Source organism: Chenopodium quinoa, unplaced genomic scaffold (assembly GCF_001683475.1).
Source record: "Chenopodium quinoa cultivar QQ74 unplaced genomic scaffold, ASM168347v1, whole genome shotgun sequence".
NCBI lineage: Eukaryota > Viridiplantae > Streptophyta > Magnoliopsida > Caryophyllales > Amaranthaceae > Chenopodium > Chenopodium quinoa.
The window spans coordinates 3,643,012-3,653,816 of record NW_018744537.1 but is presented as its reverse complement, the minus strand read 5'-3'; the positions used below and the strand labels follow the sequence as shown (position 1 = coordinate 3,653,816).

The 10,805-nt window shown below is 46.5% G+C and overlaps 1 protein-coding gene across 1 annotated transcript; it reads right to left on the bottom strand.

Annotated features, from left to right (window-relative positions):
• Nucleotides 1–329: 329 nt before the first annotated feature.
• On the bottom strand, nucleotides 330–4,559 carry LOC110698832. Its single transcript, XM_021876350.1, has 4 exons — nucleotides 4,247–4,559; nucleotides 2,208–3,799; nucleotides 444–1,972; nucleotides 330–345 (listed from the first exon to the last, which is right to left on the bottom strand). Exons 1-4 carry the CDS (start codon nucleotides 4,557–4,559, stop codon nucleotides 330–332), a joined length of 3,450 nt encoding a protein of 1,149 aa, XP_021732042.1.
• Nucleotides 4,560–10,805: the final 6,246 nt, after the last annotated feature.

Here is a 10,805-nt window from a genome sequence, read left to right as displayed (position 1 = left end):
TTGAAGCAGCTTCGGCTTCAATCCATTTGCTGAAATAGTCTATTCCAACTATCAACCATTTTTTCTTGTATGGAGCCTCGGGAAAAGGACCCAGAATGTCCAGCCCCCATTGTGAGAATGGAAGTGGATTGAGGATTGGCTGAAGATCTCTAGATGGTCGATGAATAATCGGTGTGAACTTTTGACATTTCTCGCACTTTCGGACCATGTTTTTTGCATCCGAGATCATTGTTGGCCAAAAATACCCTGTCCTTAGAGCTTTGTGGGCTAAGTTTCTCCCTCCTATGTGGTTTCCGCAGATGCCGAGATGAATTTCTTGGAGAATGTAATCAGCGTCTGTTGGACCTACACATTTCAGCAGAGGAGAAGAGAAGGATTTCCTGAGGAGTTGGCTGCCGAAGACGATGAATCGCGAACTGATTCTTTTTATTTTGGACGCCAACCTCCTATCTTCGGGAAGTTCATCCCTGAGCTTGTAAGCTAGGATGGGGTCCATCCAGCTTGGCTCTGGTGCAGCGCAGCAGACTTTGACTGCTTCGGCTACACTTTTCTCTCGGCGCACTTCCACATATACAGAACGGTTCAACTCGGTCAAAGTCGAACTTGCTAACTTGGAGAGTGCGTCTGCTTGAGCATTCTGACCCCTTGGGATCAGCTCAACTTCAAATGTTCTCAGCTTCGCAATCGTTGATTTGATCTTTGTGAGGTAGGCTATCATTGAAGGCTCTTTAGCCTTGTATTCCCCCCTGATCTGATTCGCGACTAGCTGAGAGTCTGTTTTGAGACAGACATGCTCGGCTTCTAGAGATATACACAGGTCTAAGCCGGCGATGGCGGCTTCATATTCAGCTTCGTTGTTAGAAGCCCTAAATGAGAACTTTAGTGCATATTCGAAGTTTTTGCCTTTGGGCGAGGTAACGACTACTCCTGCCCCCGAGCCATTGACGGTGGAAGACCCATCCGTAAAGACAGTCCAAATTTTCTTCCTTTCATCGAGTGTCTCTTGGTAGGAACACTCGGCTAGGAAGTCTGCTAAGGCCTGCGCCTTGATAGCTGCCCTCGGCTGATAGCTGATACTGAACTCAGTTAGCTCAAAGGCCCACTTCGTTAGTCTACCAGATTTTTCTACCTTGCCGAGGACTTTTTCTAGCGGCTGATCAGTTAGGACCACTATTTGGTGTGAATCAAAGTAGGGCCTTAACTTCCGAGCTGCTACCACTACCGCATATGCAATTTTTTCAAGCAAGGGGTAACGAGACTCGGCATCTGTCAGGGTGTGACTGACAAAATAGATCGGCTGTTGAATTTTTTCTTCTTCTTTTAGCAGCACCGCACTTACTGCGGTCGGACTAACCGCCACGTATAAGTATAAGGTCTCGCCAACAACTGGTCTTGCCAGTGTTGGCAGCTGAGCTAGATGATCACGGAGCTGCTGAAAGGCAAGTTTTTGTTCGTCCCCCCATTCGATGTTATTCGAACTTTGGAGTTTCAACGCTTTAAAGAAGGGGAGCCCTTTGTCCGAGGCTCTTGAGATGAACCTAGACAAAGCGGCCATTCTTCCGGTTAGACGCTGAATGTCCCTTTTCGTTCTCGGTTCGGGGAGGTCCAAAGCAGCTTGTACTTTGGCAAGATTAGCATCAATCCCTCTCTTGCTGACCATGAAGCCGAGGAATTTTCCTGACTTCACTCCGAAGACACACTTCTTCGGATTCAGCTTCATATTGTGCTTTCTCAGGGTGGCGAAGGTTTCGGCTAGGTCCGTAAAATGGTCTTTTTCATCTATGCTTTTGACAATTGAATCGTCCACATAAGCTTCCATGTTGCGGCCTTTTTGCTCGGCGAAGACCTGATCAACCAGCCTCTGGTATGTTGCCCCCGCATTTTTCAATCCGAAGGGCATCATTTTATAATTGTACACCCCGGAGCTGGTAACGACTGCTGTTTTAGCTCGATCCTCGGGATGCATGAAGATCTGATGGTATCCAGAGAATGCGTCCATGAAGCTGAGCAGAGCATGCCCGCTTGTCGAGTCGACCAGTTGGTCAATCCTCGGCAATGGGTAAGAGTCCTCCGGACACGTTATTCAGGTACGTGAAGTCAACACACATTCTCCAGCTGCCATTGGCCTTCTGAACCATCACCACATTGGCCAGCCATTCCGGATACTGACAGGGTTCGATGAACCCAGCATCCAGGAGTTTTCTGACTTCGGCTGTGATATTCAGGTTCTTTTCGGCGGAATAATTCCGCTTTTTCTGCTTAATGGGTTGACTCGTTGGGTCGACATTAAGCTTGTGGGAGATTAAGTTCGGATCAATCCCGGGCATTTCTATCGCCGAGAAAGCGAACACATCCCCGCTGGCTTGAAGGAGTTGGATTAGCGCAGCTCTGGTTTCTAGTTCGAGGTCCAGTCCAATGCTAACACATCTTTCTGAATTTCCTTCGGCCAGCTCTATTGACTCGGTCTGACTGTCCGTCTCCAAGTTTTTGGAGTTGGATACTTCTGGCTCTGGCCGGCTGTCAATATCAGCTGGCTGTTCCGACCGTTGCTGATCATCAGAGCCTTTCGGTTCTGACTTGGAATCAGTCTTTTGTCCCCCTCTATCTTTTTCACGAGGGGGATTTTCGTTAGCCGAAGTTTCCAAACCTTTCAGTTTTTTGGAACTTCGGTCTCGATGTTTCTTTTCTTCATCATCTTGGTCGTCTCGGCGAACCTTAGATGGCTTGAGATGATTACATCGGCGGGCTTCTCTCTGACTGCCCTTTATTTTTTCGGAGCGCCCCTCGTCTGATACGTATACCATAGTCTGATGATACGTAGAGACGACTCCTTGAACATCGTGAATAAGGGGTCTCCCCATGATCACGTTGTAAACAGAAGGGGCATCAACGACCAAGAATTCGGCCATGATGCTCCTTGTTGTTCGGCCTAAGCCGATGGTGACAGGAAGTGTAATCCTCCCATCTGGATACGTTGAAGAGCCGTTGAACCCAGACACCGGGTAGGGTGCTGGGGTCAAGTGCTTGGCCTCCAACTTCAGCTGGTCAAACGCCCCTCGAAAGAGAACATTCGCTCCGCTGCCGCCGTCGACGAGGGTTCGCCAGACGTTGCGGTTCGCGATGCCCAAAATGATGACTAATGGGTCATCGTGAGGGTATACCACTCCCCTGCAGTCTTCGGCCGTGAACAAGATGTTCGGCATCGGTGACTGAGGTTGCCGGAGTTCAGCATGATTAACATGACGGGTTAGACCCCTCATGTGGCGTTTGGCTGCACCCCTTGAGGTTCCTCCGGAAATGACCAAGATATCAAGGGAGTCCTTGTCGTTTGGTCCTTTGTCCTTTTTTCGGGGGAAATCGAGGTTCTGTCGAGGATCTTTTTCGGCACTTTTTTCCTCGCGTCTGTCTGCGAGGTATTTTTTCAGATACCCCTTTCGGACCACGTCCTCAATCTGGTCCTTCAGCTGTACGCAGTCTTCGGTGCGGTGCCTAGGAGAGTCATGGAATTCGCACCACTGGTCCTTGCCCCTCTGTTGATGCCATGGAGGCAGCTGACGAGGCTTCTTGAACCTCCCTTCATCCTTCGTCGTGCTGTAAATTTTAGCACGCGGTAAGGTGAGGGGAGTGTAGGAGTCGTACTTTCCCTGATGAGGAATGTACTTCTCTTTCTTCGGTTCAGGAGAAAAGAACGGTTCTGAGGCCTTAGCCTTCCCTTTCCTTTGCGCCGAAATTTTGGGCGGTGGCCCTCTCAACTTCCCAGCCCCTGATCGAGACTGAGACTTTGATTTGTTCCACTCTTCTGCTCGGATGAACTTATCCGAAGCTTCCAAGGCTTCCTCCAGGGTCTGCGGGGTATGCATGACCATGAAGTCGAGGAACTTTCCAACTTGTAGACCATTCCGTAGTGCAAATACGGCTAGGCCCTGGTCCAGACTTGTGATTCTGGATGACTCGTTGCTGAAACGAGTAAGATATTCACGGAGGCTCTCGTCCTCCGTCTGCTGCAGACTCATCATCTCTGCAGTTGTTTTCTCTCGGCGGTTGGCCGTGGAAAACTTGCTCTTGAATTTGTTGGAAAGATCTTCCCAACCAGTTATAGAGACGTCCTTAAGCCCTTTGGTGATCCACGATTGTGCAACACCTTTGAGGGTCGTAGGAAAATACTTACACCAGGTAGCCTCAGACCTGGGGTTGAGATACATGTGCCCCTCGTAAGAGGCAATGTGATCCTTCGGATCTGAGGTACCATCGTAAGTTATGTGCGCCGGTATTTTTACCGTGGGCACATGCTCTTTCAAAATCCAGTTTTGGAAAGGAGAGCTGGTGGGGACCATTACAGCTTTCCCCTTGTGCTCAGCCGAAGGGACCTCGCTTCTCCCTCGCATGGAGGTGGAAGTGGTTTTTGTCCCTGGCTGAGACAGTTCGGGACGAGCTGCAATTTCCGCCGGGAAGGTGAGATGGCTTCGAATGTCCGTCTCCCTTGAGCCTAAGCGTTCGTGAACACTTTGGCGGGCAGATTCTGTGCCTTCAGAAGTAGTGTTACTACTCCGAAAGCTCATGGGATTCTGAGCTCCAGATTGGTTGAAGAATTGTGGGTTCTTCTTCCTTTCTCGGCTAGAATTCCAGGTATTTTCCTGCCACTTTTTTCCTAGTTCGATATACGTTTGAACTAGTCCCTCTTTCTCCTGACCGAGTTTCCTTCTCAGGCGTCTCGGCTGAAGAGATGAGGATTCAGGAGGTGTGGGCTGGAGAGGAGCTCCTTGGAATTTTAGGAACTCCAGGCACACGGCCACAGCCCTGGCCACTTCCTCGGTTGAAGGTCCCGAGGGAGGAGTTTCTCTCGGCTGAGGCCGAGAGTGCACGCTGGCTTCGGCGATTCCGCCGGCTGCCGAGAATGATCTGAGGGAGGTTTTCTTGAGGATCCCCCCTTTCCTGAGCTAGGAGCCTTAGAGGTTCCTTTTCCTCGGGACTCAGAAGTCGACAAGGAATGAGATGGTTTTGGAGAAGGAGGAGGAGATGGGGTTGGCTCCGGTGAAGGAGGGATAGGTTGACGTTCCCTCACCGTGATCATTCCACTCTTCCTCGCATTTTTTGAGTTTTTCCGGCTCTTAGTCATTTTTGTTACTGGGAACGTAGGACTGATTTTTGGCGTGATTTTTTGTAACTTTCCCCACAGACGGCGCCAAATTGTTTCGGTACGAAATCAATAGGACCTTGAGAAGGCCCAAACTAGAGGGGAAAGTCGGTCTCGGTCCAATTAGTTGCGGAGCCGAGGATAACCTGCACAGCAAATACACGTAAACTAGCCCCGGGGGTGTAGCCGAGGAAGGTCCCTCCGATGCTAAAGTCAGTATATTTTAGAGAGAGAAAGCTATGCAAGATATTAATGCTTGAGGCTTTGTGTGCATATGAGAGAGAATGGACCAAATGAATGGCTTTTATACCTTGGCATTGTGGAGTATGGATTGGGCCGGAAGTCACTTGAGCTTGCCAAATGGACTGGACCGTTGACTGACCTTAGCATGATTGGGAGGATGTTGACCTTTGCTTTGGGCTTGCAATTTGAGTTATTTAGACTAGGCCCAATTGATTAATGAAATTGGACCCAAACAATATATCTCCAAAAAAAAAGGTCGACCTTGTCCTTTTTAAAATTATTGAGTTCAGGGAAAAAGAGAGGAGGAGAAGAGCTTACATTGTTGATTGAACTTGACCGCAATGAGAGAAAATATAAGAGCTACAATTTAATAATTTATGGCTTAGTATCTTGAAAAATTCCAATACAACAACAGACAACCTACAACCTATCTATACTACTTAAATAAACTATCATTGTCGTTAATGATTGTTCATTTATATAAATTATTGTTGTTTGACCATTGCTTTTAAATTAAGAAAACAACAATCATTAGTTTTGAATGAAGAGGAGAGAAATTAGGGGCAAGATGAAGCAGGGGAGTGAGATTGGAATGGAGATATGAGGTAGGAGCTGAACTCGATCGGTGTTGAGTAAAATGAGTAGTAATACGCCGATCATTGGTGCGGATATGGTGTGCGGTGTTTTGTGGCTAACAAAGAAAGCGATAAATGGTGGTTATTTGTTCGAACTAACCATCGAAAGGAAAGAATGGGAAGGCCGTGATTGCAGCCGAGGACGACAGTGGTCAACAATGGCATTGAGGAGGAGAGAGGAAGCGAAGGAGAGATTGAGTCATTGAGGGCAAGCAAAAGAATGGTGCACGTACGTAGGTGGCTGGGTAGTGGAAGGGAGCTGACTAAGAGTGGTGGACCGGTAGTTATGGACCGGTGGTTACAAGTCATACCGGATCATTTTTGGAAGACACCCTTCATAGTTGGGATTATTTCATAATAACCCATAGTTGGGATTAATTTGAGAAGACTATCATGTGAATTTTTCCAAAAGATTAATATTTGTCAAAATATTACTCCCTTTATTTCGTAATAATTTTAACAGTTTGACTTTTGCACTATTTATATACTTATTTTGATTATATATTTTACCAATACATAAAAGACATATGTTGTCATGTAAAATATTTTTGGATTAGTCTTTAGGTATATTTTCATTATATTAATCTTTATAATTCTTAATAATATATAATTATAATATTAATGGTCAAAGTTGTTTATTGACATGTATGCTAGTCAAAGTATTGCAATTACTATAAAACATAAGGGGTTACTTGTTTTTTCTCAAGAGGAGAGAAAAAGCAAGAGATAAATAGTTTTAGACATATTTTTTTAACCCGTACATTATATATACAACTCAATGTATAAAGATAATCTTCTCTTCCCTTCCTTTCCTTCGATCCAAACAACGTGTAATAACCTTACATAAAGTGAAAGATATGTGATTAAGAGTTGCAATTCTAAGTTATAGGCCAACCCAAACTCATATATTGCGCGGGCTTTGGCAAAACATATGCTCAATTATCAATGGCCCAATGCAGCAATGGCATATGTGCATTAATCATCAATCTTGGAGATGCATTGTGCGATCACAAAGACAATCTCAATTTCATATAATTTACATTGAACATGACCAAACTGCAACAAATTAAAAAATAAACTTGATCACCACTACTAGCATTGCCGTCTACGGTATACAGCCATTTTACAACATTTTATTAGGTGAGCAAAGTATGTTTATAGAGCTAGAAACGGATCCCCCATTACTCATCTCATATTAGTACTTGTTCCGAATGAAAACAATGGGACCTTCAGTAGACCCTTTTTAAAGAGAAGACTGATCTCGGTCCAAAGGACACTGGAGCTGAGGGTTTCCTGCACAACAAAGGACACGTAAAACTGGTCTCGGGGGTTGTGCCGAGGAAGGCCCCTCCGATGCTGAATTCAGTACGGTGTTAGAAGAGAGAGAGAATGAGCTATGCAAGAGATTTAGATGCTTGAGGCTGATTGTGAATGAATGTAAAATGATGTAAATGTTGGCTTTTATACCTTTGCTCAATTAAATGACTTGGACCCTTGAAATCAAGTGGGTTTGTCACGTTGACCGGACCTTTGACTGACTTGGCACTTGGGTTGGAGAGTTGAACCTTGCTTTTGGGCTTTGAATTATATCATTTGAGAGCTAGACCCAATAGAGGATTAATTGGACCCAAACAACTTGCCCCCCAAATCCGACTTGGAGGAATGACGCGTCGGGTTTTGTCTTGCAAAATTGGAGGGAAGCAAATGATAATAATTTTAATTTAAAGAAGTTGAGAGGTCATTAAGGATACTAACCGTTACTTAAGAAGTAATGGGGAAGTGGAGAAGATTAGTGGGTAGTTAATTTAGAGAGGAATACGAACAACCGGTAATTAAAGTAGAATTAGTGGGGTTTTCAGCGGCGTTAATTCCGAAAATCTCGTTTCCGAAAAATATTTAAGCCACTCGCATCACAATCTTGCCTCACTTTAATACTTCTTGCTCATACAAACCCAGCTTCTCTTCGATTTCAACCCTTAACCCGAATTCTTTTCTCACTCATTCCCAGCAATCCAAGACTTTTAAAGTGAAATCCGTTGCACCGAACTTAAAGATCGGCGAATTCCGCATCTGGTGAAGGTAATTTTTCTTGAAATTTCTTCGGTTTTCTTTGCTTTTCGAGCACCCTTCTCTCTTTATTTTTTCGAACTCCCGTTGATTTAACATGACCGGCGACCGGGGAAAGGGGCCAGCTGGGTCTGAATCGAGCGCCGGGGAAGAAAAGGAGGAGGCGCCGCAGCTAATATCGAGGCGGAATCGTCCCTTGGCGATGATGCCCTTCCTCAGCGGCCAGAACCCTAACGCTAGGACTGGGCCCGCCGCTATCCAAAGGGGCGCTGCGCTGAGAGCTGTGCCCCTGACTAGCATACCCCCTGCAGATTCAGCTGAAACTAGTACCACTGGCCGAAGAGAGACTTCGGCGTCAAGGCCATTGACTCCCGAGGAACGGGAGTGGACTGATGTCAGAGAGAACGAGTGCATAATGAATGCGGCACCCTACTCAAGGTGGATTAAGAATAACGCCAAGTACTATTTTGCCGAGCAGCTTGAGATCTATTACGGCATCATGGAGGAGAATGACTATTGGTGCCGGATGCCCTGTGCTGATGATAGGATCCATCGACCCCCACCTGGGTATATCGGGGTTTATACTAGGCAGTTACAATACGGGCTTCGATTTTCGGCCCATTCCTTCGTCATAAAGTTGCTGAACGGATACAACATATCCTTGGCCCAGCTGACTCCTATGAGTATCCGAAGGATTATGACCTATATTTGGGTCTGCTTATTTTACGGGCTGGAGCCGAGCGTGCACTGTTTTTGCTGCATTCATAAGCTCATGCCGAACACCCAATCTAACAAATGGCATGGTCCTGGGCGGTGGCAGATCGAGGATGAAAGGGGGTTTCTTTCGACTTATCCGAACGATACTTCGAATAAGGATTGGAGGGGGCAGTGGATCTAGATCCGAGCGCCCTTAGACGAAAATCATCCGAACTTTTTCGGCGGTCCCCGATATCTAAGGAAACCAGATCTCAAAATGTCTAGCATCGGCCCTAATGAGTTCACCGATGCCGATCGCCGCCAGATGGAGCTATTTGGCCGAAACCATATGCCCGGGGCTACTAGTCGAATGGCGAATGTGCCGAGCATTTGGTTGCCTTGCTGTCATTACATCTTCCTGGAGAAGATTCTCGCTGTTGTCGGCCTCTGCCGAAGATACCAAGGCAGTAAGGGATTCGGCTGGGGCCGAAGGCTTTTTAATTCTTTATTGTTCTCTGATTTCTGATGCCTAACTCTAACAGCCGAACTAATTCTTACTCCTTTGACTTTTTAGAGTTGTGCGAAGAAAACTCAGGCATTGACTACAGAGTGCTTGGGATCAGTCAGGAAAGGAATCCGATCACAAATACACCGAAGATCACTGAGTCCAAAGATCGGGCTCTTTCCCTGCATCCGAGGAAACTTCAAGTTGTTAGCGCTTTTGAGTACCAGAGGCAGAAGCCTTGGTATAAAAAGATTGATCATTTTTTTCTTGATTCTGCTGAAGAAGAAGCTGATGCTACTATTGCTGCTGTAGTTTCTCGAGGCAGAGCCGAGCCCTCTACCTCAACTGTTGGGCCGAGGGGAGAAGAAGAGGATTCTGAAGACGAGCGTCTATTGGCGACTTCGGTGAGTTCTTGATGTTTTTTCAACTTGTGAAAATTTTCTAAGTATAGATTTCGGCTGCTTTCCTAGGCTTCAGCTTGAAGGTTTTTTTTTTTTTACTTACACTGGTCCTTGCCCCCCTTGTTCCTTCTGCTGCAGTCTTAAGAAGAAGAAGAGAACAAAGGAGACCTAGCTGAAGCAAATCCTTCCCCAGAACACTCTTCAGACGAAGAAATGGCGGGTCAGAAAGGAGAAGACAACTTGTCCGGCCTGGACAGTTCCGTGCTCCAGTCCTTCCAGAAAAAAGGCTTCGGCTTGAGGAGGAAAGGCCTAAAGAAGTAAAGGAGAAAACTCCCCCTTCTCAAGAAGTTCCTGCCGAGGACGTTGCCTTGCCGAAAACCCCTCCATTAGCCCCAGGCCATGTGGCTGAGACTTTCTCCGAGGATGTTCGGAGGGAAGTCGATGCGCTGTTCGTTAACACTGAGGATGAAGCGCAAGCTCTGAGAGAAGGAGGTCTGCAGGAGGCCGAGGTTGAGAAGGTAACTGAAGAGGCAAAAAACATCGAAGTACCTTCCACCTCAGCTGCTAGCTCCTTTAGAACTTTCCAGTCAGCTGAAATGGGGTTCGGCTCGGCCCCATTAGTGCTTGTTCCTGAGCATGCTCGGAACCTTTATGAGTCCAAGTGTAGTTCGGTGACCGAGTTTTTCGGCGACACCTCAAACTTGCCTGAGCTGGACAGGGCTCGAGCTTGGATCGTTGGAGCAGCATCCGGGGCGTCTGAGCCACTTGCCAAAGTGCCGGACCCATTTCTGGAAAATCAGAAGCTTTTAATACAGGTGAAATTTTGCCCTTAAGCTTTTGATTTGATTTTGATTTTTTTGAAAATTCTCTAAGTTCCATTCTTCGGCTGAAATTTCGTTGTTTATGCTTATATTTTTGCAGGTTGTTCATAACCACTTCCTAGCGGTGGAAATGAATAACGAGCTGAGGGCCAAAATTGAAGAAGCCGAAGAGGCTAAGTGCTAGAGAAACATCGCTGAGCTGAAGAGGCTAGATGCAGAGGAAACTGCCTCAGCTCTCAAAGCGGATATGGAGTCTATGAGCGCCAACTTTCTCAGCTTCAGCCAAGGCTTGGAGCAGACTGT

Coding starts and splice junctions, on each gene's coding strand:
- LOC110698832 (XM_021876350.1), bottom strand. CDS start 4,559: ATGAGCTTTCGGAGTAGTAACACTACTTCTGAAGGCACAGAATCTGCC. Junction 3,800..4,246: donor GGCGCACATAACTTACGATG/GTACCTCAGATC, acceptor TCATCCGAGCAG/AAGAGTGGAACAAATCAAAG. Junction 1,973..2,207: donor ACCTGAATATCACAGCCGAA/GTCAGAAAACTC, acceptor GGATACCATCAG/ATCTTCATGCATCCCGAGGA.